Source organism: Ammospiza nelsoni, chromosome 1 (genome assembly GCF_027579445.1).
Source record: "Ammospiza nelsoni isolate bAmmNel1 chromosome 1, bAmmNel1.pri, whole genome shotgun sequence".
NCBI classification, from domain to species: Eukaryota; Metazoa; Chordata; class Aves; order Passeriformes; family Passerellidae; genus Ammospiza; species Ammospiza nelsoni.
In genome coordinates this window covers 110,450,451-110,477,101 of record NC_080633.1, presented here as the reverse complement: position 1 = coordinate 110,477,101, position 26,651 = coordinate 110,450,451, and the positions used below count along the sequence as shown (strand labels likewise).

Sequence of the window (26,651 nt, the reverse complement as noted above, 5' to 3'; positions counted from 1 at the left end):
GGGCATTGAACTTGGCAGGTTAAAATTATTCAGCATTAATGGCACAACTTAATCTGAGGTTTTATCTTCTTGGATCTTTGTCAGCTGAACTGTTTGTTTTAGCAAGGCATGGGAAGGGGACTGCTGTCAAGCCAAGTCAGCACTTGTAGAAAACAGGCAGTATAGGGTTTTGGTAATCCTTAGCTCCTCTACATACTCAAAAATGAATTTTGTTTCTTGGTCAATTCTTACATCCCTAGCCCAGAAATTCAATGACTGTTAGAAGAATTTATTTCTTTCTTTGCCAACTGTTTGAATGTTTAAAGGGATGGTAAAGAGTAGTGGTTTAATGAGGACTCAATACATGTGAGCCTGAAGTGGTGAGGAATGTGGTGCTTAAGGTGCTATTCAGTTTCACAGGATTTGTTTGAAGTGTTACTGTTTCTCCTACTTGTGTTGCATCTAAAATACTTTCTCCTTGGACTGTTCCTCCTTCTTTCCCTTGCCATGCAAACCTTGTCAGAGTTTGCAGGCTTCACTTTCAGGTGTAGTCTTTCATACTTCCTTTTCATTAATGGGTGAACAAATTTCACTGAATAGTCTAATTTGTCCTGTTTCATTGTGTATTTCAGCTACTACTCCTTGGTTTGAGTCTTACAGAGAGTGCTTTCTTCAGTCCATGCCTGCATCTGATCACGAATTCTTAAACCACTATGTTGCATGTATCCTTTGAATGTTGCAGACCGCGCCAGGGAAGGCTGTTACAAAATATAATGTAGGAGACACTGAAAGTTTTGCAGTAACTCTTTCACAATTATGATTTGAAGCCTATATATTTTTCTTCTATGTCTGACTACACAGACTGATTTCATAAGGGCGTAGGGGTTTTCTTTGTGATTGTTTGGTCTGAGTTTTTTAATAGTGTTCTATTGGGTTTTTTTCCCCTTCTCCACACACTCTTTTTGTGTCAAAGTGAGCTCAAAGACAATACCTGTGAATGAGACTCCATCATCCTCAGACACTTTCTGCTGTAGCTCTTTAAGTATCTCTTGTCCGTCCCTTATCTACAACAGAGGAATGTGTATTTGGGATGCATCTGCTGCTTTTTAGTAGCTTTTTGTAAGCAGATGGAGTGGTGGAGGTTGGGGAGATGGTGTTTTGGAAATTTGGTGAACTTTGAGCTATGCTGGATAAAAAGAAGTCTGGAAAGATGCCTGAATGCTGTCACATTTTTTTTTTTTTTACCAAACCTTAATTTGCTTGTCTACAGGGAAATTGAGAATAATCACTGTTTCATGATGTAGCTGGTGTTAAGCTTTACAGTAATTATGATACTGCAGGTTTTATGACACTCCGTTCCTAATTCTGTACTGAGCATTATAATTTCAGTATAGTGGAAAGGTATTATAATGGCCACACCTGTGCAGAATTAACTTGGCAAAATACTGATTCTGGCTTCTGAATTTTAATAACATTTAAATTACAGCTTTGCTTTCTGGCTTCTCTGAAGTAATGTTTTTTGATTTAGTGAGTAGATGTAGCAAAGTGGGATGTTCCTTATTAATGATTGTGTAGTTGAGATAAAAATCTGACCACTTCTGCTTTTTACTTGGGTGGTGTTGCTGTGTTTATGAATGCTGGTGATTACTGTTGTTTAGGTGATAACTTAAAGCCCCAACTCTCCTTGGAGGTTGAAAGTTAAAATACGGTGGGATGAATTTCAGCTACATGTTTGCTATGTGAACATCTGGTCTCTATCTAAAATCTTAAATGGGCTATCATGTAGCAGCTTAAACTCAGAATTGGAGCAAACTCCTGCATCTCATTTTACAGATGTTAGTTAACTGATTGTTTTTTATTGAGAGTAAGGCCAAATTCTGATTGCACATACTTTTGTGGCAGCATGTTTTACATACCTAAGTATTGTATCATCTATTCTATTTTATGTACTTCCTGTTTTATTCTATGATCAGTGGTGTCCCTGTGTTCTTTGGGTATATGTCCTTAATGAATTCAGGTATGCTGGTAGTTTCTTCTAGTGAACCTGACCCTGTGGAGCAGTTCCTGAAGCTGTCCCAAGAACAGCATCGGATTCAGCACAGTAGTGAATACTCATATCCCAAGTGGTTTATACCAAACACGCTCAAATATTATGTGCTACTGCATGATGTAAGCACAGGAGAAGAGCAAAGGTGGGTCATCTGCCTTCAGTGAGCTTACAGATAAGCTCTTTGACCAAAATGTTTGTGTTGATAAATTCTGTTGAGATTAGACATGCAACAGGATCCATTAGCCAGTATACTATTATCAAGACAGATATTTGAAAGTATTATTTTTAGATCTTCTTCTTGTGTTCATATAAAATAAAATTAATCAGTCCCAGCTTTTGGGATAGGTGCTTTCTTTGGTAGCTTTCTGAACTAATTCTCAAAGATTTTCAGTTTACTCTTGCATAATGGATTGTTTTAAAAATAGGAGAATATTCCTTTTAAGCACTATAGATAATGGTCTAAAATAGTTTGTTGCAGTACATGCTCTAAAGTTAGTTTGATATCGAGACAGGACTAATGTTGTTTTACTGTTTCAGAGCTGACTCCATTTATGAAGAGATGAAACAGAGATATGGAACTCAGGGTTGCTATTTGCTGAAAATAAATTCTCGGGTGTCTAACAGAGGAGCAGACGAACAGATACCAGATCCTTGGAGTCAGTACCTTCAGAAAAACACTATCCAGAACCAGGTAGTACAGTCTTCTAAAAACAGATCTTACCATGCTTATGGAAGTCCATTGTAGTTGCATTAAGTTTCACCTTAGTGTTATGTGTTTCTACAGAATGGGTAGGCAGTCCAGACACTTCTGACACAGCTGTGGCTTTTTGTGAGGGCATAAGATGAGTCCTCAGCAGGAACTGTCCTTTGTGCTACTTAAGTTGACAGTAAGGAGCACTGAAATACTGGACTGTCTGAAATAGATTGACAGGAACACAGAAATAATAGACAATAAATAAGAAATAATAAGAGTTGTAAGAGGAAGTAACCTCAGAAGTGTCGTGTTCATAGCAACTTTCTACCTTCATATTTTTTTGTCTTCCTCAGTCTTAAATTTTTTCCCTGGGTCTTCTGTACTTCACTAAATAGTCTGGGTGTGTTGTTTTGTGGGAGTATGTGTGGTTTTTGTGATAACTTCTTGTGGGTCTAGTCTGGTCTGTCATCTGCTAAGATTGCAAGGGATAGTGTGTTTTGAGTGTGCCATAAATATCTGTATTTTTGGCTTTAGAACCAAAAATACTCTTTTTTTGAGTTTTGCTTTTGACTGACTTGCAGTTATAACTCCTTATGATTAAAAGGCTTCTGGAATCATATTTCTTTGCCAAATGTAGCTGTCTATTCTAGGTAGCCATTCTTGGCATCAGCTGCCACTGAAAAGTCAAAACATTCCATATTCTATAAGCTAAGAGGACCAGTGAGTTACAGTCCATCATAAACGAATCAGATATTTTTCTTTTTTTTCTGTCTTGTGTGAACTGTGCAATATAGATCTTTGTGTGTGTGAGCTTATTCAGGAACTGCTTTAGGGAATATATTTTTGCTGCTGTAGGCATTGCTGTGCAAGAGTTGGAGTTACTTTGATTGACAGGGAAGCCAGTTGAGCAGGTTAGAAGGTACTTGATTAATTTGGTGAATATAACTTTCATCTTTAAAATAAGACAGTTTATTAAAGCCTCAGAAACTACTTAGAGAAGTTAATACATATGAACAAACACGCTACTGTAGTAATTCAGTTAACTTACTGAAACTGACAACTATTGTTTAATGACTTTTGTATGTGGATGAGTAGTCTTAAAGTTCTGACTTTTTTCCCCTCTCTTTTCTGGCAGGATTCCTATGAAGATTATACTGTTTCAAACAAGAACACTGATCACTTGATATCAGATGGCATAGACAGTGAAATGAAAGGTATTTTTGTAGCTTTATGAAAATCATGATCTGACAGCGTTTACACAACTGTTTTTTGTCTTGGACAGTATTTAGTTAGATGGTCTGTTAGGCAGCTCAGAGTAATGGCTTTTTAAATGCTAAGTGTCCTCAAGGAAAAATGCTGTGGTACTCACCTACTGGATTGGTGACATCTCCTTAATGAGGTGGTTAATGATGTATTGGGCTCATATTTTGTAAGTCTAAGCATATTGTCTGCAAACTCTGGTAATTAGTGAAAATAGCATAGGTTTAAATGGCCAATTTTCATAATTATGAAAGGTTCGGTTTGTATACTTTGCTGTAACTTGGAAGCTGAGGTTTTGGAGTTTGTCCTTGGTTTTGATATTAAATCTGTAAATGTTAGAGAATGTTTAGTTTCTAAGTTGATTGGAAGCATTTGCTTTGGAACTCGGCTTGTGGATGGGAGAGGATAGTAAATGAAATTGAGTGCAAATTATTGCACCCTTAAACACAATTAAGATAGCTGTGTAGGATTCAGGTGAGAGGCATCACCAAATAGGGAAAAAGTGAGGTACCCTGCATTGCCTAGCCTGCCTCAGCCCAGATCCTCCATATCTCACCTGAAAGGCTTGTGGAGACCTAGCATGTGTAGGAGACCCTGCAGTTGCCATCTTTGTAAGGCCTTGCAGCCCAGATGTAATCTAGGAGCTACCAATTGAACTTTAAAAGCTCAAAATTAGATTTCATGGGTAATATCCATTGAGGATTTGCTTTCACAGCTCAGCTTTGCTTGGTGCCACATAGAGCAAGCTGATTTTCTTATAAGTAAGAAAACTGCTTAAGTCCTGGAGTGAAGCAATGTCTCAGTCTATTTCAGAGAGCTAAATGCAATAGTGATCAGCAGTCCTTCTCATTGAACAAAGAGGACTTCGGAGGAAATTGTTTTACATCATGATTGCTTGGAACAACATGGAAAATTAGGTTTCTTTTGTTGGTTTTGTTTTTTTTTTTAACCTTAAAACATAAGCGGAAAAAAAGAGAATGGACCCAGTGGAGCCATTGTAGTAATTGCTGCAATCCCAACTTTGATGAATGCTTTATTTTGATTTTAATGTTTCCAGTTTTCCTTCAAAGTTGTTAATATTAGTCAGCATACTGGAAGATTTTTTTGCACTGTAGTTGAGGACCAAAACTGTGCATATTTAGTCATGTTGTAATTCTTGAGATTGCCTGAACTTTCTGAGAATTGCAGGAATGATACAATACTCAGTGCTCAGCTGCTGCCTGCTCAGCATTGATCTGTAGTGCAGAACGGTTGGTGAATTGCTTTGCTTTCCAGAGTTCTGAGTAAGGGAAGCTTTGAAGTAGGTTAGTAAAAATGACCTTTAAAACCTGAAATATTTAAGTATCTTTATACTTACTGGAACTTTTCTTTCAATCTTTCAACAGATGGCTTGTCAAATAACTTTAAGACTCACCCCCTTCAACTGGATCATCCCAGTGGCAGTTTGGATAGTGCTGATTACATGAAGGCTTCTACATCACTTCAAGACTCAAAGAAGTCAAATTCTGGGACACCTCATGGTGCTTGTTTAACTCTCACGGATCATGATCGAATTAGGCAGTTCATACAGGAATTCACATTTCGGGGACTTTTGCCACACATAGAGAAAACAATTCGACAGCTCAATGATCAGGTCAGCTTACCCTTAAAAACACTTTGTGCTATAATAAGGAAAAATGGTTAGGGTATAAATCCAGTTATTCAGAAATCTGTTTTGACAGTATTACTTCTTTCTGCATCTAATGATTCAACAGTCTTGCTGAAAACTTGTAGTAGATTTAAGAGAAATAACTGAAGTTTTCTCATTATTATTTAATTTATCTTTTATAAAGACAAGAACTAATTTGTATCAAAAACTCCAGTGCAAGGTGGCTTCTTGGTAGAAACCTGTGTGACTTGTTTCTGGGGAAATCTGTTGTACCTTAATATTCTGTGCTTTTGGATGAATCTGGCATGGGGAACAAAATAGACTTTGTGTTTCAACAGAATACACAACTAAATTTAAGAAATTTATTTAATCAATAGTTGTCTGCAAAAAAAGCCGTCCCCCTCAGTTGCTACTTGACATGGAGGAAATGCAGGGACACCCTGAATTGTGTAATTCTGTTGATTTCAGCAGGTTTTGCAGCTGAATATGCTTCTCTTAAACTGGCATTTTTTGGAAGTGAGATTAATATCATGTCCATGTTCAGTCAAGGTCATGCATTTAAGTTATTTGGATCACAGTGAAGTCCTTTATTTTACAAGTGTTTCACTCTTACATGGGCTTAAGCAGCTGAAGAGATGGATTGACTTACATTGGTGCAATCAAATTACTGTATTCACATTAAGTTTTGGACCCAAGTATCAGTCAGTTCTCTAAGTTGTGATTTTATTTTGATTGGATTGTCTATTCAAGTTATAGCTTTAAGTATGAGGGATTTCCATATGAAGGGTCATGTTGTGTTAGAAATGTTCACTCCCTGAGTTGACTTTTGGGAGTTGGTACATGCTGACCATATTTACATTTAGTAAATTTTATGGAGAAGCATTAAAAAGAAGTGGTTACGTAAAGTGTAGCAAACAGGAATGCAGTGATATATTCCTCCTAGTCCTGGTAAGAAAAGAAAGGTGTTCTGCTTTTTAAAATTATCTTTAAAGAGTGATTATAGTTTGCCTTACAGTATGGGAGTGGTAATTCCCTGCAGAAGTTTCCTTCTAAGTGGAACTTATCTAAAAGAATGAAGTTGTGTAATGTTGCTTGCCTCATACCTTTGACACTTGAAATTGATGTTCGTGGTGTGATAATGCTTTATGTGCATGAGAGAGAAGGTTCTTTCTTGTATGCACTTAGTCTAGATTTTAGGTTGGACTACTACCCAAAATTAGATATTCTAATTATTTAGAATTTAGTTTTCAAACAGATGTAGCAAATATTCAAGTTCTTAAGATGTCTGTTTTACAGAAAGAATAAAAAAACTCAACTCTAAACCTCAACTGTCTGAGACAAAATAAACATATGAACTATGAATATATGAATATGTAAAAATAAATATAAGAGCTTCTATCTCAATGTCAGATTAATTCTAAGAAAGAGGGTTCTTATTTATTTTACTCCTTTAGTTATTTCTGGTTTATGGAAGAAAAATCAATTTACAAGTGAAGTTTGACTTTTTATATTAGTTTAACTTAGGCCTCTTGCAATATAGTGCTCTAATTCTCTAATTCAATGTCTTCCTCCAGTTAATATCCAGGAAAGGCTTGAGCCGATCACTGTTTTCTGCTACTAAAAAATGGTTTAGTGGCAGCAAGGTTCCAGAGAAAAGTATAAATGAGCTCAAGAATACTTCTGGTTTGCTGTAAGTAATCTCAGTCCTTATTTTTAGTTCTAAACTGCAAATGCAGCCTTTTTTAGGGGCGAGAGGGAAGGCATGTGTTTGATGGTGTTCTGCAAAGTGAACTAAACCAGCAGTGTTGTGAATGATTTCAGTTAGAAAAATCATGAGAAGTACTGTGCCTGAAGATGTACAATAAAGGAGTAGCAGAACTTAAAGAAGAAGGGGTAAAATAGACTGTAGAGTCATCTGCCTGCTCTATTTACAATGAGGCTTTCTAAGTTAATATGAACACAGGATGTTAAGAGTATTAGTCATAAAAAGAAGTTATGGTTTGTCATGGGGGATTTTTCAAGAATTTGTACAAGCTTTCCCACCTGTCATTACAGCCAAACTCCATGTATAGGTGTTTTTGCTTATGTAACTATGCAATTTGCTCCAGCAGAGTATTGAGTATATTGCTTTTGCAATGTGTTCAAGAGCTAAACTAAAGGGAATTTCATACTTAGTGCACCTGTGTCTTAGTATACACTAAAACCAGGTTTTAAGTGTTAGCAAAATACAAATTCTGTATGATTTGGTAATTCCCTCTGCGAATTAGGATGTATAATCTTGAAAAACAACTGTCTTTACCACAGAAGTCTAAATAATTTTGGCCATTTTCTAGTCAAGGTTAATGTCCTTGACATGCACATACAGCTTCAAATGTCTGTGTTGTGTGTCTTTGGATTCTTAGTGAAAATGTTGCTAATTCCAGCTTTCTGTTTTGAACCTGTAAGCGTAGTTCACTTCCTACAGCATCTGACATACAAGTGTTTGTGAAAATGTATTTGATTATCGCTGAAGTGAATCATATATATTGGATTAGCCTAAAATTAGATTGATGCTTGTAGAGAACAGGAACTTGTAGTGTTTTGGCATAAAGCATAGTTGTTAGTGGACTTATTTATTTCAGGAGAAATGTGGAGAAATAACTTGAAGCCAAGTAAACAATCAAAGTCTTATTTTTTTTCCTTCTCACACAGTTCTGCTTAGCTCTGATGGTTAATCTGACTGAGCAGCTTGAGTGGTAGTTATAAACTCCATTCAGTATTTCTTGGCTAAGAGGAGTGTGTGCTTTCAGTGATACTGAAACAATCTCGCTAGTAAGAAAGTAAGATGTGAAGCCAAGTACGTGTGGAAGCAAGGAAAGAGATTCACTTTTCTTGGCTATTTTGGGGCTAGGCTGAGAGAGGACAACTTTGAATTTAAATATTTGTATTTGTAGGTATCCACCAGAAGCGCCAGAACTTCAAATCCGAAAGATGGCAGACTTGTGCTTTTTGGTGCAACACTATGAACTTGCATATAGCTGTTACCATACAGCAAAGAAGGACTTCTTAAATGATCAGGCAATGCTTTATGCAGCTGGAGCACTGGTTGGTACTTCATGTAACATGAACATTCTGTGAACTTTTTCTAATAATCTCTAATATTTGTCTGAAGGCAACAAAATGCAATCTCTCTTCTCCACCTCCAAATTTGTAAGGGTTTCCTCAAATCTGCTGCCTATCTTTAGGAAACTCTAAGGTGTTGTAAAATCTGTTTTCTGCTGTTATATGAAGGGAATAAAGGTATGAATAAGAACTGGAGAGTTAATTCTTAAATTGTGGAAAGGAGGAAAACTAGAATGCCACCTCCAGAAAAATTGGTCTTTAAACTGATATCTCAAAGTCAGACATAAAATAGTTTTAGAGTATCGCTTTTAGACTTAAATATAATACTTATTTGCCAGAAAGTCAAGACTCTGTCACTATAAAGATGGTATTGTATGTGGTTTTGGGTGACTTAAAACTTGAAGGCTACACTTTGAGTATGTCACTACTGAATTTCACTCTAAACATATACTCGTTCATAATTTCCTCCTAAGAATGATGATGTTTATGACTAAAATAATTTTAAACAAAATGAATGGGAGTACTGGGGGAAAATGAGTAATTTTATCAATTTTTAGAAGATACATATTTTAAACTTTAGTCTGGTTAACTTGCTAAAACTCAAAACTCTGCTTCATAGACCCATGGAAGCATTATTTTACACCTTTGCTTCTTGATTAAAACTTTTACTTAAACATCTGTTTTTACAGTTCAGAAAGTTGCTCTGCATTTGGATAATAAGATTTCTTAATATTATTCTGCTTATTCATATTATCCAAATGAATGGAAGCAGTCATAATTATGCATTTGTTGCAATTTACTAGTCTTAATGTTTACTTTCTGCAGAAAATCTTTGCTATAATATTTTCAATCTGTGAGAAAAGCAGTAAAATTTCAGACTCTGTGTTCACTAGAGTTTCCTTGCAAGCTCATAATGTAATTTCATTTAAGCAAAACTCAAAAAATAGACCTCATCTTAAAATACATGTTAGTGCTACTTTGCAGGAGCAATCTTCCTGATAATAGGAAGTTCTTTTGGATTTGTAAAACTGCACTGAATCAATGCTTCTGCACAATGTTGGGTGTACTGTCAGCTGTGAACACTTCTGTGGGTAACTCTCTGGCTAATTACAAGCAGAGCCATAAATAGGCTGTTGTATTAAACCTTTTATCAGTTACACAGTGTATTGGATACTTTTATATGCCAGTAACTGATCAGAGGGAGATCTTGAATCTAATAGCTATTGAAACACGTTCCTCAGTATTTTGAGGTTTGTGATTTGTTGAAAAACCTACATTGACTTTAATGGATTTCTCTTGTAGGAAATGGCAGCAGTGTCAGCTTTTCTTCAGCCTGGAGCTCCTAGGCCATATCCTGCTCATTATATGGAGACAGCAATTCAGACCTACCGAGATATCTGCAAGTATGTTGTTTACTTTTGTACTGATCTTTGTACAGTGAAAGTTGAAAGATCTGGTGGCTTAACTTTCTGGCCCTGCACAGTAATAGTGCCAGTTGATCACAGAATGATGGTAACATTTTAAGGAGTAAGATAAACTGACATATCTAGGATAGCATGAAAGGAGATCTGGGCTCTTCTTAACAGAGTGCTTATTGAACTTGTGTATTGAATTCACATGGTAGATTTTTAGGTAGTGGATGGCTGCAAGGAGGGTTTCTGTGAGAAGACAGCAGGAGCTGCCTGTGGCAGAATCAGTTTTCACTCATCTCCAAAATGAGCCTGCTGCTGTCCAAGCTGGCAGTGCTGCTGTTACCTCTGTGATAACACACTTAAGAAAGGGTAAAAATAGCTGTGCAGCAGCTGGGAGAAAGGAGTGAGAAAATGAGAGAAACAGCCCTGCTGATGCCAAGGTCAGGAGAAGGTGGGACTTCCCTGCAGCCTGTGGTGAAGACCATGCTGGATCAGATTTTCCCTTGTGGCCCATGGAGGTGCATGGGCAAGCAGGGATCTACCCTGTAGCCTGTCCCAATGCCAGAGCAGGTGGATGTACCTTGAAGGTGACTGTGGTCTGTACAGAGCCTATGCCACAGCAGGTGGCTGTCAGGATCTGTGACCTGTGGGGAAACCGCACTGAAACAGTTCCTGAAGGACCCTACACTACAAAAACGATACATGCTGGAGCAATTCTTGAAGAACTGCATCTGTGGGAGGGACCCCACACTGAAACAGGGGAGGAGGATTTGGAGGAAGAAACAGCAAAGGAGAAATGTTATAAGTTAATGTTAAAAGACCACAGCTTCTTCTCCCTGTTCCTCTGCCTTGCTTGTGGGGAGGAGGAGGTAGAAGAATTTGGAGTGAACATGAGCCTGGGAAGAAGGATTAGTCAGGAGAAGGTGTTTTATTTCTGCTGTTATTGATCATTGTGCTATTCAGTTATCAATTGCCAATAAATTAATTTAATCTTCCCCAAAACAAGTCTGTATTGCCCATGACTAAATGGTGAGTGGTCTCCCTGTCCCTTTCTCGCCACGTGAGGTTTTTAGTCTGATCTTCTTCCCCTGTGTTGCTGAGCAGGGGGTGTGACAGAGCAGCTTGGTGGGCACCTGGTACATGAGTACAACTTGCCAGTACAACCTGCTTCTAGCTTTTAGACTTCTTCTTTATCAGATAATTTTATTTGGCACTCTTACAAACACAATAATATTCTAAAAAAATGGTCTCCAGCTTTGACTTTCATAAAGCTCCTGTTATAGTAGAATTGGACACTTAATGTGTCAATCTGTATGTGGTTGTTTTGTGGGGAGTGGACTGTCATATATTTTGCTTTAAGAAGAATAAGCTACAGAACCTCAGTCTGATGTCATGTGTAGCAAATTAAAAGTTCTCTGAGGTTTATTTTGATAAATATTTATTAATACATGCATGTTTTTACTTCAGGAACATGGTTCTGGCTGAACGCTGTGTACTGCTTAGTGCTGAAATCTTAAAAAGTCAGAGCAAATATTCAGAGGCAGCTGCTCTTCTGATTCGTTTGACCAGTGAGGTAAAACTTAGTAGCTTTTTCCATTTCTGCCCTCTCACTATTTGTTTTCTTACTCAAACACTTCTAGGTTGCCTTCTGATTCTTGTGCTACAATATTTTCTAGCCAAAGGTAGCAAATGAACAGGTATAGAGCATGAAGTGAAGAAAACTGTGTACACTGTGAAGGAACTAGTACAGTTACTCTTTTTCTAGTCAAATGCTTGACTTCCTTAACCATGCTAAATATGTTATCTTTGGCTTTGTAACTAATTTTCTTTGACATCTGCCTAGTTCTTGGATGGTGTACCTTACAAACTCGTGTTAAAAGTATTAGCATGGCTTGCTAGAGCCATAGTGGACACTATCCCATATATAATCAGAAGTTCTCTATAGTTTAGGCAACTAAGAGATTGCTGTAGTTCAGCTGGTATGAATCATTAGAACCTTGCTGTGTAAGTGAAACTCTACACTTCTGTGATGTTAATTGGTGGAAATTAGCATGGATCAGCTTCTAAGTGTCTTGCTTTAAAATGAATGAAGAAAAATGTTATTCCAGTAATATTCCAGTGTAACATCTCTTCTAAAGCATGGAGAGAAGTTTAACTAGTAGTTCTGATTTCATGGCCAGCTGCACCAAATGTGGTGCTTCGGAGACCTTCCTTGGACTGCTTAAGCCCAGAATAATTTCTGTAATTTTCTTTCTCTAGTGTCTCTGTAGCTTCATTCTTTCCCTTTCAACTTAAGCTTGCTACCAGTGTTTACAAGAGCAGACTAAGATATTAAAGCAAAGAATTTAAATCCTGTTAGCTCTTCATGGTTATTTTACAGCTTAAAATTGCACATAGTATGCCTGTGGAGCATTTTAGTAGTTGCAAGGAAAATCTTCACTGGATACTATATTGGTGTCCCAGAGTATATTTGTAGTCAAGATACAGACTTGAGCATCACTGACAGTGTAGAGTTCAGCTGTGGTAAAATCAAGTAGATTATGTTCTGATTAGTTAAAGTAATATAGCTGTGTCTTGGCAGAAGAAAAGGATATAATAGTAAGAAATTGTACATTAAGAAATCAATACGTTCAAAAGGTTCATGTGATAAAAATTCACCAAGTTTCATTGCTTCCTGTATTTTTCAGTCATCCTGGTAGAGGTCTTATTTTTTGTTTATAGCCCTAATATCTGCAGGGGAAGGGGAGGGTAAAAGGTGGGAGAGGTAATGGTAAGTGTTTGAAACTGTAGCCTGAGTAACTGAAAAAGCAGAAAGTACTTCTTTTGTTAGTCATACTGAAATAGGTTCAAATATACTTCACTAGAATAAGTAAGAACATGATGGCATTGAATAATATTGAAAAATACTTTTAGTCTTATTTTGTGTACTCACATATGTATATAATGTTTGCATATAAAAGAATCTTCGGCTTCACAGAACTCTTAGAACTTACTGTCCCTCTTAGCATTAAAACAAGGCAACTGTTACCTCTATGGTTTTGTTCAACTCAGGCTAACTCTTCTTTTTTCCTTTTAAACAGGATTCAGATCTTCGCAGTGCACTCCTGTTGGAGCAGGCAGCCCATTGTTTTATAAACATGAAAAGTCCCATGGTTAGAAAGTTTGCATTTCATATGATATTGGCTGGCCACAGATTTAGTAAAGCAGGCCAGGTAAGTATTATCTTTCCACATGGAAAATATGCCTGGTATAAGTTACTTTGTGTGTCATTAGTCTGGAAAAAGATGCTTATCTTCTGACACTTCTGTGCTAGTCTGCAGTATTCTCTTTCGTAATCTTCTGAAAATGGTTTCTGGATTGATCACCTTAGCCTTTTACTTCTGTTTTTGAAGGAATGCTGAAAATCGCTGACTTGAAATTTAAGTGATGTGTGTTTTCATTTCTGGGTCTCATTTTATACATAGTAATTTTCCTTTTTTGGGCAAAAGAATATTTTTACTCCCGAGATAAGAGTGAATTGTGGGAGATAATTATTTGTTAAACTCAGCTTATTAGAATAGTAGCAAAATTTAGGTATTTGTATTTCCTGGTGACTTAAATACATGTTCTGTATTGGAGATGCAGGTGTGTGAACAGTTACTCACAACAAACCAAAGCATCTCTGTGGCTGTTAGACTTAAGTGGCAGTTAAAGCAATACAGATCAGATTGTTTTTACTCCCATTCACATTACTTTGCAGGCAGTTCTAATGGTGGTAGATGAACTTCTTTGGATAGAACTTTTGTGCTTTGTTTCTGCATTAGTTGTGGGATATATTCTGTAAAGATGGCTTGTGCTTGATTCCTGCTGGGGTTCTTATTGCAAGACAATAATACAGGAGAATCAAGGTGTCAAATTTCTGTTTTAAACAAAGCCCTGTGGTCTTGGCTGGGGATTTTCTCCCACCCTACCCAATCTCAGTGTCACTGTCCTGATAAGGACAAGAAAAAGTACTTTTGCATTGTTGGCTTCTGTGATGTAAGGAACAGTAGGAGTACTTCACCCCCTCCTTGGTTTTCTTCACGCAACAGTTTTCCTGTCTATTGTTACGACAGAACAGTAATGGCAGGAAGCTATTGATCAGTTTTTCATGTTTTTATTCTTTTATATCCTGTTCCTTTGTCTGGGAAAGCGAATGCATTTTGTAAAGTTTTGACTTTGTGTAACAGCGCTCTTCACTGTTTGTGTCTAATATTTGTAGGGATTCTGGTATCCAAGAAGTACTTTTTCAGTGTTACAGGAAATGTAGCTATTTTATTTTTCCTTAAAGGTACAAGACTATAAAATGGTACTGAAGAGAAATCAGCCAGGCTGTTTAGCTGCAGACCATAATACCATATTTTAAAGTGTCACTAGTACATGCTGATGTTAAGGATTTACTGCTTGTACTCTGCTGTCTTCACCATGTCAGTGTGAGCGTATATTAGATTTTTTCCCCATTAGTGCTGTAAGTAAGGGAATGCTGTTGCCATTTTTTAGAAGCTGAGACTTAGCTGTACAGTGAATGTCTATACAGCTGTTCAACACCTAGACTTGGGATTGAATGCCGGGGTCCTGAGGTATGTGCAGGAAAGGAACTATGTAGCTGACTGGGATCAGTCCATTTATCTCCCAGTGGCTGATATGATGATTGGTAATTTTTCTTGTATGTAGGGCTGTGTTTTGTTGGTTTTCTTGGCATGGATTTTTGTCCCAGATACATATACTGAACAGCAGTTGGCTGAAAGTATCACACTGAAAGTTCAGTTCGGGTGGAATGAAATGTATTGAATCTAGCTTATGTCCTGAGGCTTGGCAATAGAGCTCTGTAGACTTTAGCAGTCAGTCCTAAAGGAACTTCAAACACTGTTTTAAAAGTAATCTTTTCTTATTTGCTTTTCTAACTTACTACCTGTTACTATAGTCTTTGAAAATGTGAACTTAACCCGGAGGCCAGACTCTGTACTGTAGGAACAAGCACTTCTGTGCTTAGATTAGTATTGACCAGGTTCTATGAGGCACAGTTCTGAAACATTAGTTTGCACAGTGGCAGGGATGTGGTAAAAAATACTTTTCTGACTTACTGTTCAGTCTTCCTAATGTTATAATTTCAGTCAGTGGATAACAGGAAAATTTGTCAAATGACCTTTTTTCTTGCAGAAGAAACATGCCTTACGTTGCTACTGTCAAGCCATGCAGGTTTACAAAGGGAAGGGCTGGTCTCTTGCAGAAGACCACATTAACTTCACCATCGGTCGTCAGTCCTTCACGCTTCGTCAGCTGGACAACGCTGTGTCTGCCTTCAGACATATTTTGATCAATGACAGTAAACAACCTCCAGCTCAGCAAGGAGCTTTTTTAAGAGAATATCTTTATGTTTATAAGGTAAATTACTTCAGTGTCTCTGTTTCTTTTGTAATAAGTAATTTTATTACCACCAATTCTCTGTTAAATCATTAAATGATTTTCTGTTTTATCTGCTTCGTTCCAGAGTTTTTTGTTTTTTTTAAATCTATTTGATATGTTCAGTTTTTTACTTCAGACTTCAAAAAACCTGCACATGCTGCATTTCATGTGTGTAGTGCTTTCACAGATGGGTATAAGTATGGGTTATTTTCACAGTAGTGTATGTGTTTTTATTAAAATAAGGTCGTCTTTTTGAGGGTCATAGCTGGATTGTAGTTGTGATAAGTTTCATGGTCTTTTAGAGGAAATGGGTCTGTTCTGTTTTGACCAATTCATAATGATTTTGAGGGCTTTTGATAATACATGTTTAATAAAGACTAGATAGCTCTGTCCTATAGTGAATTTCATTTTTTATTAAGGATAGAATTTGTTGGATCAAGTGACTCATTGAGTTGTGTTTAAGTTCATGGGTGATTCTGGATTGCAGTATACTATATACATCATGGGGTGTGTAGTGCTGGTATTGCTACACAATATGCAGCCATGTAGATACTGCCTTTTAAAGCTTATGAACAGAATTTTTGGGGTGTTTAAGTTATGGCAGACCTTACTCAAAAGCTGGTAGTTGAATCCACAGCTCAGCTTGGTGAGAGTCTTGTTTAATGGTGTTGGGATAAATATAGTTTATCAAATTCTGAGTTAGAGAGTCAAGCTTTGCATCAAATAAAGCTCATAACAGCAATGCAGTCATGGTAGTGATTAGATTTCAGGGTTAAAATAATTATTCTCCTTTTCCCATAAGGATTTCACAAACTTGAAACACCTATTAAGGAAAATAAAAACAATGTCAGACAGTTAATTGAAATTATTTATTCCATCTTAAAAGTACTCCTTGTTCAAACATTGAGTGTTTTTAACTTGACTTTCTTATCATTCAACCATTGGTAGTATACATAACACTCTGTTTTCTTGCTCCTTTGCTCCAGAATGCAACTCAGCTGTCACCTGATGGTCCCTTACCACAGCTTCCTTTACCATATATTAACAGCTCAGCAACTCGTGTTTTCTTTGGGCATGATCGACGACCAGCAGAAGGTTAGAAAATTTTAAGTAAACAGTTTCAAGTACCTTTTTAAAAAAACCAAAATACGTGCAGGAGTTGGTGCCATTTAAAAGAAGTCTGTCATTATGTAAAACTAAAGTGACTAGGTAACTTAAAAATATTTCAAAAGAAAAGCTTGATATCTGCTGGCTGGATGTTTTCAGACTTTCCGTGTAAACATGAAATCTGTGTGTGTGGTTGTGCGGACTGTCACTGTTTTTCACACCTGGAAAGCTTCAATGCAAGTCTGTAATGAACTTCATGAAAGGGATTATTATTGCTGTAGCAAATACTGGATGCTAGTGACAATGCTACAAATTAGCTTTACAGTTAACTTCCTCTAGGATGAAATATTTGGAGCACTCTGATTCTTGTGTGTGAAGAAAGCTGAGTGGAAATTCTTATATCATCCAAAGATGTACTGTGGAGCTGTAGTCCATTATAAAGTAGAAATTATCTGTAGCCTGGGTATACTATGTAGCATGCTAAAATCTTGGAATGCTGTGGTATCCAAATTGAGCTATATTCAAATGAATCTCAGTGTTGTCTTCCATGTGTGCATTTCAAGCTGCTCTGCAATTCACTTTTTAAAATCAATTGTAGTATAAGAATTATAGTGACCTAGCACTTAAATATTTTAAGAATAGTTACCAAACTGCCAGTGCAGGCCTCTGATGCAGCTGTTGCACATCACTGTTCTCACCTTTCTCTCTCTCCAGGTGAGAAGCAGGCAGCTACTCACGTAAGCCTGGATCAGGAGTATGACTCAGAATCATCCCAACAGTGGAAGGAGCTCGAGGAGCAGGTGGTGTCTGTGATAAATAAAGGAACAACACCTTCAAATTTTCAACCAACACAGTTCTGTTTAAATCGCTACTCAGATAACTCCAAATTTCCGCTTGCTGTGATAGAAGGTACAGTTAAGATTTTTACACTTATGAAATAAACTGTGTTAGAGAAATTTGTATGGATATTTCCTGCCTTATTAGAGATTTGAGTCAACATTCTTGTGCAAGTTGTTTGTATGTGAATACTCTGAGATAGCCGTCAGATTGTGATGGGGAAAGCCTGTTGTCATTATTTTCTTGCACTTTTTTGATAGAACCAATAACTGTAGAAGTGTCCTTCCGAAACCCTCTGAAAGTTCCGCTTCTTTTGACTGACCTTTCATTGCTGTGGAAGTTTCAACCTAAAGACTTCAGTGCAAAGCATGATGGAGAAACAAAAGAGCAGGTAAAGAAAGCTTCGTCCTTTTCCAACCCAAACAGCTGCAGGTATGGAGTATATTGAGTATTCAAAATTCCGGAGTATGAAAACATTTAAGCATAAGCATTAAACATGGCACTTTAAAAAGGTTTAAGTGTAAACTAAAAAAAAAAAGGGAAGAAAAACAGTAGCTACTTAAACAATTTTCATACTCTCTAGATTTTCCTAGATCTGTAGAGCACAAAGCAGCCAAGTTAGCAAAAAATTCTAATGTGCATTGTAAAGCTGAATGCAAAACAAAATACTTCTAAGATTTCATTATATATGTACCACGTCTATTTTGAGTCACACTAGCCTTGACTTGCAAATATGAGTGTCAGTAGGTAGATTATCAAATACCTTTTTCTTATTTGAGTTGTTGTACATAGTGAAATGTGTGTTCTGAAAAACTGTGCTCATGTAACATAGAAATATCTTAGTATCTTGATTAGAAGAGAAATTAGAAAACTTATTGTATTAAAAATTAATGTTTTGAATACTTTAGATGAGCTGTTGTGCTACCGTTTGACTTAATACTTCAACTAATGCTGCCAAAAGCCCTGATGGACTCTTGTCATATCCAGGTTTTAAAGGTTTTAATATATTCTAATATTGAGCAGTACAGTAAATTCCTAAATAATTTGTTTTCCTGGCCAAAACTTTGAGAACACAGTGATCTCTAAAGTTACTGTAAGTATTTACCAGAGTTATAAACATGGTTCTACATAGTTTAAGTCTCAAGGCTTACCATACACTTTCCCTTCTGTTCTGATCTGAACTGCTACTTTAATGATGTGATAAATACTTCTGTGAATATCCGTGAAACAGGCTGGGAATGGTTCCAATTTATAGTGCTAAATCTTAAATTTTTCCTAAATAAATGTTTACTGAGCTCTCAAGCTGCTTTTTTAATTCATAAATGCTGAGAAGCTGAGCATGTAGCACTTGCTTTTCCAAACTGTTTGGAAATTTGTGTGATTTTTTTCCCTTGAAGAAGGGGAAGGGTATTGGAAATATTATTTATGGCAGTTTCTCTGCCTAGAAGTAATAGTATCTAAAGAGCTGTTTCTTCTTTTCAGGGTACTTGTGATGAAGATATGGTAGGAACTGAAGCAATAGCAGAATTTTTAATTAATAGTGAGGAGACAAAAGTGGTAAGTACTATACTTTGTTTTAAAAAGTCTTTTCAGCATTGAACTTTAGTATGCATTTCAGACTTGTTATCATCTGAACTTAACACTAAACTGACAGAACACATGACTGAATCAGAAATTCCAGTACCTCATGTATCTTATCACTTTGTATAAATGTGGCAGGACCAGAGACAGTGGGCACAAGAGGCTGCTCCTGAACATGAGGAAATGTTTATAACTTATTTTATAACACTTACTTGTTTTGTAAATATGATGGTGCTTGAGCACTTGGTACAGGCTGCCCAGAGAGATTGTAGAATATCCATCTTTGGAGATGTTCAGGGCTCTTTGGATGATTGGCAGCTGGCTCTAGATGGCCCTGCTTGAGCAGGCAAGTTGGGCACGATGACCTCCAGAAGTCCATTCCAGCTTCAGTCATTCTGGGATTCTGTTAGTCACAGTGAAAGTTAACTTTAAGGAATTTTTTCTAATGTAACAAGCATTTCTCAGCTCTGAAGTGGTTTGGTAAATTCTGTGTATATGAAACTTTCAGTCTAGTAAATGATCTATATTTACAGTTGCAGTTATAGCTGACACAGCTATAAAGTGAATGTAGCCATGAGTGTGTTTAGCAATTGGACATTTAACTGTAATACTTCTTTCTAGTAGCAACAACAACAAAAATTTAACGTATCTCCACAGGCAAGACTAAAGCTCTTTCCCCATCAAACAGGGGAGCTACATATTCTGGGAGTCGTTTATAATCTTGGCAGTGTTCAAGGTGCTGTGTCATTAGATGGGATAGATCCTTCTATTGGATTACAGACAGGTAAGTGTATTATTGCTTTAAATTGTGTGTCTCTGGAAGGAGGAGACATGGCTTCTGCACAGTAGAGCTAAATTCTAGTGTTTAACTATCATGATACAAGGCCTTCCGTCAGGTAGGGATGTAGAAATAAGAGAAACAACTGAAATGGAAAAAGAACAAATTGACTCTTGTAGGAATCCACAAGGAAGGATGCCAGATCCATACTTTACTTCTCCTTTTAAATTTGCTAAATTTTTGAATGTAAAAAAATCAAAATGTAAATATTCCATCTATGCCGTGTTGAATCTATAACAACTTCCATTTACACTTCCATTTACTTTCTTGCTGTTAATTTTTCTTCTGCATCTTTTTGCGTTGTTAACTTTCAACTTTTTGTCTAAATGTTGCACTGAAGTCCTTTTTATAGATTCCTAAATTTAAACTTGGCTGATAGCTTTTTTTTTAGCTTTTTTTTTTTAGCATCTTGAATTCTCTTTCCTTGACATTACTATATAAATTGACAATTAACTGCATGTTACTTGATCTGTTTTGTTGAATCATTCATCTGAAATTGTCTCTCTCACGTGGTGAATTTAGTTGTTAGATGAAATGGAAATTAAAACATGTTTGAAAGAAATAGAAGCTTGTTTATAGGCTGGAAACCTTTTGAATAAAAACCATTTGGAGAGTGGTAGCTGCCTTTAAAGGAAATAATCGTCTAAGTGACTTTTCCAGCCTGGCAGAAATTGGGAAAGGAAATAAATGCCATCAGCTTCATGCACTGTCTGCCGCTTCCCTTCCAGTTGTAGTCAAACTATGGAAGGGCAGAGTAAGCCCACAGCAATGGATAACTGGCTGTTGGAACTTGAGCCAGCCATGTGTTATGTGGCTGTAAGCTTTGAATAGTTCTTTGGTGATGCTGCTTAATCAATGAAAACCGCATTGCATGATAAAAATTAACTTTTGAGATTGGATTGGGAGCTTTGGATCATTTCTTAGAGACAAAGTCAGGAATTACTTAAAAAACCCAACTAAACAAAAGTTTAAAAACCTCTTTTTCAGGAAAGTTTGTTTCCAATGGGTTATCTGTACGAGGAAGACAAGATTTAGAAATCCAAGGACCTCGACTTAATAACACAAAAGAGGAAAAAACATCGATTAAATATGGACCCGATCGACGTTTAGATCCCATTATTACAGAAGAAATGCCTTTGTTAGAGGTATGTAGCTACTTCCTCTTGGCAGTTCTGAGAAAATAGCTAAATGCAGTTTATAAATGCAATTCTAACAATGGTGGCTTGGATTTTGGTAATGCCTAATCTTTCCAGGTAATTTCTGATCTGTCGGTGGCAAACTTGTGTGGGTTTTTTTAATTGAAACTTGAAGCCTCAAAATTAGTATCCTTCTGAAATTGCTGTATTCCCTTTAGAATTTTAGTTGGCAACACCTTTGGTAGCCAGATTTTAAAGTAAACAGGGAACAGTCAAAGAAGCTTTTTTCTGTTTGCTTGCCATTCATCCAGAAAAGTTACTCCAGCTGGTTAATTAAAATACAGTGCTTTTTCTTTGCAGGGTTATTAAAATGGTAACTGGTTAATGATAGGGGCCTATAGAGTGGGATGGATCAGCTAGAAGGGACTGCAGTGATCATCCAGTCCAGCTGCCTGATCCAGTTACAGTATGTTAATGGCTTTATCTAAATGCCTCTTGAACAGTGTCAGGCTTGGGGCATCAACCACCTCTCTGGAAAGCTATTCCACCCTTTTGGCCACCTTCTCCATACGGAAATGCATCTTAAAGGTCCAGTCTAAACATCCCCTGGTGCAGCTTTGAGCCATTCCCACATGTGTGATCACTGGATTTCAGGGTAGAGAGAACCTCCCTCTTCACTTCCCCTCAGGAAGCTCTAAGCAGCAGTAGAGTTTGTGTTAATGGTTGTTTTCATGACATTCCTAACTTGGCTCAGTATTCAGGTTTTATTTTTTCCTTTTCTCTCCCATACAGGTGTTCTTTATAAATTTTCCTACAGGGCTTCTCTGTGGAGAAATCAGAAAAGCGTATGTAGAATTTGTGAACGTAAGCAAGTGTCCTCTTACTGCACTGAAGGTCGTGTCCAAGCATCCAGAATTTTTCACTTTTGGTGGAAATACTGCTGCTTTAACACCACTAAGTCCTTCAGCCTCAGAGAACTGTAGTGCTTACAAGACTGTTGTGACAGACCCTACCTCTGTGCGAACAGCACTGCTGTCTTCAGCTTCTTCTGCAGACTTTGGGCTTGGCACGGGAGGTTCACCTGAAGTAATACAGGTTCCACTTCCTGATGCTGTTCTTCTTCCTGGGGCTTCAGTGCAGCTGCCAATGTGGTTACGGGGACCAGATGAAGAAGGTGTTCATGAAATTAACTTCTTGTTTTACTATGAAAGTATTAAAAAGCACTCAAAAATGTGGTAAGTTCTTCTAAGCTACCTTCTCTGTCATGCTTATTAGATTCTGTGATTTTGTGATTGTAATGGTAAAAGTAAATATTACTGACTTTCTCTCAGTCTCTCTGAGGATGTGAAAATGCCCCGTTATCTGCTATTCTAAGCAATATTTTTTCTACTATATGATCTAATTCCCGTAGGAAATTGTGTAGCCTATGCTGCTTTTATTGAAGTAGTAAATACTAAATTATTGAAATAAATTAATAGAAGGCGGGTTGATGGAATTCTGTTATAACAACCTTTATTTGTATTTAGTTCCTCTGGAACCACATTGTTCTGAGTTATAGGGTGAAAAATCATAACCTAATTGGTTTCTCATTTTATAAAACAAAATCTTGTCTGCATTGAATGAAAGGTTTTGTTGTTAGTTAAAATTTGGTTAGTAATTGTATTGTGATGAAGGATATTCTCTTTCCAGAGGTTAAATACTAAGTTTGATTTGCATACTGTTGTATAGTTCCTTTTTGGACCATCTTGAGAGAGTCCACAGTCAGGTTTGACACAACAAGCTAAAACAGCCCCAAAAAATTCATTCACCACTTCCTGCGGGCAGGCAGGTTTTCAGAAAAGGGAGGTTCTGTCACATTTAATGATTACTTGGCAAGTAATCATCAGGCCCTGCTTTCTCCTTTTCCCTGTTTTTGTTGCTGAGTATAACACCATATGGTATGGAATATCCTGTTGGTCAGCTGGGGGTCAGCCATCCCAGTGTGTCCCCTCCCAGCCTTTTATGCAGCCCCAGCCTGCTTGCTAGTGGGGTGAGGTGAGAAGAGAAAAGGCCTTGATACTGTGCAAGCCCTTCTCAGCAACAACAAAAACATTCCTGTGTCAACACTATTTCTAGCACAAATCCAAAACATGGCCACTTACTGGCTACTGTGAAGAAAATTAACTGTCCCAGCCTAAACCTGCACACTTGGTGTCTGCACCAGGGTTACTTCAGATAAACTCTAGTAAGATGGACCGAATGTCTTCTTGTGGCTGAAGCTTGTTTTCTAGGCTCGTTCCAAGAGAGAAACAAAGTTCGTGTACTGTGAAACTGGTTTGGGGTGTAAACCAAAGCAGAATAAGTTCAAGATGGTTGAGAGAGTAACATATTCTCAAAACTGAAGTCCTGTAAATGCACCCTTGGTTTAGATTTTTCTGTAGCTTCTGAGATATTAAAGATACTATTTAATTTGACTCTAAGCTAGTCTCTAGGAATAGGGAATTTTTCCCCTTACAACTCATAGGATTCAGAAACAGTTGCTTGAGAGATGAAGAGGGTTGTTTGAGTAATGTGCTTGTTCCTTACTGTACTGAAGTGTTGAGGGGAACTTAAGGGAACTGCTCTGGTTTGAGTGCTATTTGTAGATGGAGCATAGCTTTTAAGTGTTGAAAAAATTATGTAATTTGTACCACTTGAAAGCTATACAGGTATCTGTATATCTGAACATTAACTGCAAAACTCAAAAGTTTCTTCTGTAATTGTGACATTGTGAAGCAGAGTTTGGGAAGCCACTGATTTTTCCCTCCCAAAACCAAGTGTCACATGATGTTTTAATATATTCAGTAGGTAATGTGTACCAAACTTCTACATGCCTCTAAAGTGTTTTCAAGTGGAAGTTATGCTAGCCAAAAGCTTCTACATTGGAAAAGCTCAAGTGTTTTGATGGCAGCTACAAATGGAATTGTAACGATTAATTCATCCTTAGAAAAGCAGAAAGATAACTTTCACAAAGGGACTGCTCTCCTGGAGGTTGAGCATACCTGGAAATAGGCAGGGTAGCTGTGGTTTGATTCTCTGTTTTAAAATTCTCTTTTCAGGAAAATTTATTGAATGCAGTGGTATTCTAAGTGCTTTTTAGCAAATATTTATGGCAAGAGATGTGACTAAGTAGTGGTCTTTCTCTCACTTATTTACTCAGAAACTGTTTTCCAGAGCATTTGGTGGCATTAAATAGCCTAATGATATCTGTGTGCCAATACATGTCTGTTTGCTTTCACTCTGCCAGTTGTCTTACATCTGAAACATTTCTGAAATGCTTTTCCTCATGGTAACACCTGAACCTTTTTCTCCAATGTTTCACATTGGCTTAGACTGCGTGTTCAAAGAGCCCCTACCCATGCAGCAAGATGGTTAAAAATAAAGTAGGTTTGATAGGCTATCTTTGGTACTTGGAATGAACAAATTGTCTAATGGCCTTAATACTGACAAACATAAAAGCTAAATTTCTTGATGTCATGTTCTGGGCTGTCCTGGTTGTTCAAAATGTTGTCTTTTTTTTCTTTTCTGTTCACTCCTCCCTTTCCTAGTCACAGAGTATTAAGGCACACTGCAGTTATTTGTACCAGTCGGTCTCTGCACATTCGGGCTACTGTCTGCAGGAGTAATGCACTTGGGGATGAAGAAGGCAGAGGGGACAACATGTTGCTCTTTGTGGATGTAGAAAATATCAATACTGTAAGTTCTTATTTGTGTTAATAATAATAGTACTGTCCTGAAGCTCAGCAGATATGAACCAAGACTCAAGCTTTTCTACAGTAACTTTGCAAACAAAAAAACCCCAAAACCTTGCATATTTGATCATTCAGTTACTGTTGGAAAAAGTATTAATGTGAAGTTATATCCTAACTCTCTGGAAGTCTCCTATACTAATCATATTGCAAGACTATAGTTCATAGTGTTTTGAGGAAGATTTATTCCAAACTGATGAGTGTTCTTGGTCTCAGCTTCCAAGGTTGTCTTATTCAGAACTGTGTCCCCTTTCAGTGGAAACACTGGTAGAATTAGTGGTAATGTCAAAGTCAGAATTTAAGCTCCAATTTGAAGGAAGTTTCTGTGTTTACATTTATCACCAAACTATAAAGACATTTTTACTAATATAATCCAAATACAGATATGTCTGTTGACTTAAATACTCAGTTTTTCAAACGTGCTAATTTAAATTTACTCATTTTTTTGGCAAAGCTGCTCCCATTTTTTCAATCACAAAGCAAGGTAACTGAATTGTCTGTTCATAGAATTCATAGACACTTAGTTGGTAATGGAACCACTGAGCTGATTTGTTGTTTTCTTTTAAAGGTGTGTACGCTCTGTTTTTTTTCTTCATTTGCTGAATATTGTCCACTCCTTTAAAGAGGGAGTAATGTTTTTATAAAGGACTTACCAAGTTAACAGTGTGAGGCTTATTTTTCTACCACCACCTCACTCTTTACAAGAAAGGAAGCCAACTCCAAAGGCTACATTTTATTATATATATAATCTAAACCCAAAATAGATGTTGAGTTTCTAGGATTTATGATATAGCAATGCTCCTAAAGTAATCCTAGAAACTAGGCAGCCTTATGGACAGTGTTCTGCATTGGAGTTAAAAAGCCTAGTTTTTGTTAAAGGTGTTCTTAATCTAAAATACTAGCTTGTGAGTCTTTTTCTGGGGAATCCTTATTTCCTCTTTGTGTGGCTTTGTTTACTGGAATTGGAAGTTGCTGTGATCTGGGACTTTACAATGGGTCTTACATCTCTCCTTGTCTCTAGGTACTGTGTGTTATGAGTGGTGTGAATAATGAGTTAAATTAAGATTCTAACAGTGCCACCTTGCAGTGAACACTTACTGTGCAATGTAGCACATCACAGTTGTGACTGGTTTTCTTTGACATAGCTTTTGTCTGTTCCATAGAGTGAGACGGGTGTTAAGGAATTTCATATAGTGCAAGTTTCAAGCAATAGCAAGCACTGGAAGCTTCAAAAATCTGTTAACATCTCTGGAGACAAAGGTGTGTATCTTTATCACCAAAATGATGGCATGTCTGGCTTCTGGCTGATAAAAATAGTTAAAAGAATCTTACAAGGAACTGAATTTGGTTTTTAGAATAATTAGTTTGTAATAACTTCATCCATTCCAAAAATAGTAAAGCTCTTCTTTTGTTATATTTCAAGAAATATTTATACACAGATAACTTATTCAGACTTAATGAGTTTTAAAAACAAACTTAATTTACAGGTAAATTATTTCTGTGATGTAGAGAAATCCATGTATGAGGTGGCTGGCAACTTTCCTCACAAGAAATATGGTTGTGTTGTGTGCCATTGCTATGCCTGATTAGCTGTGCTTGTAGGGTGTCATCTGTTTGTTTCCTGTTTGTGAATGTTCAAGACTTTTGTCTAAGGGACTCTGATTATGCTGAGAGTGAATAAAAAAAATCTTGCCACCTTTTTCTTTCAGATACTAAACTGGCTAGCAGAGAGCGAGCGAAGTTGTGTTTTAAAGCAGTGAGGTGCAAAAACTCAGAAGGTAGGTTTTTTCCTGAATGTGGTAACTTTTTGAAACAA

The 26,651-nt window shown here is 37.0% G+C and overlaps 1 protein-coding gene across 4 annotated transcripts in view; it reads left to right on the top strand.

Moving 5' to 3' along the window:
* TRAPPC8 (trafficking protein particle complex subunit 8) overlaps window positions 1-26,651 on the top strand; it is a 52,454-nt gene that overhangs the window by 10,626 nt on the left and 15,177 nt on the right. For all 4 annotated transcript variants that reach the window (XM_059473171.1, XM_059473162.1, XM_059473154.1 and 1 more), the window contains 21 exons: window positions 612-701; window positions 1,997-2,171; window positions 2,567-2,720; window positions 3,859-3,937; window positions 5,369-5,616; window positions 7,206-7,321; window positions 8,565-8,715; window positions 10,036-10,136; window positions 11,613-11,718; window positions 13,226-13,357; window positions 15,324-15,548; window positions 16,556-16,664; window positions 17,391-17,585; window positions 17,774-17,904; window positions 18,996-19,070; window positions 19,752-19,878; window positions 20,920-21,077; window positions 21,861-22,303; window positions 24,635-24,782; window positions 25,999-26,095; window positions 26,545-26,613. In XM_059473171.1, the coding sequence (XP_059329154.1) occupies window positions 612-701; window positions 1,997-2,171; window positions 2,567-2,720; window positions 3,859-3,937; window positions 5,369-5,616; window positions 7,206-7,321; window positions 8,565-8,715; window positions 10,036-10,136; window positions 11,613-11,718; window positions 13,226-13,357; window positions 15,324-15,548; window positions 16,556-16,664; window positions 17,391-17,585; window positions 17,774-17,904; window positions 18,996-19,070; window positions 19,752-19,878; window positions 20,920-21,077; window positions 21,861-22,303; window positions 24,635-24,782; window positions 25,999-26,095; window positions 26,545-26,613 (3,129 nt within the window). The remainder of the gene's footprint in view (window positions 1-611; window positions 702-1,996; window positions 2,172-2,566; window positions 2,721-3,858; window positions 3,938-5,368; window positions 5,617-7,205; window positions 7,322-8,564; window positions 8,716-10,035; window positions 10,137-11,612; window positions 11,719-13,225; window positions 13,358-15,323; window positions 15,549-16,555; window positions 16,665-17,390; window positions 17,586-17,773; window positions 17,905-18,995; window positions 19,071-19,751; window positions 19,879-20,919; window positions 21,078-21,860; window positions 22,304-24,634; window positions 24,783-25,998; window positions 26,096-26,544; window positions 26,614-26,651) is intronic.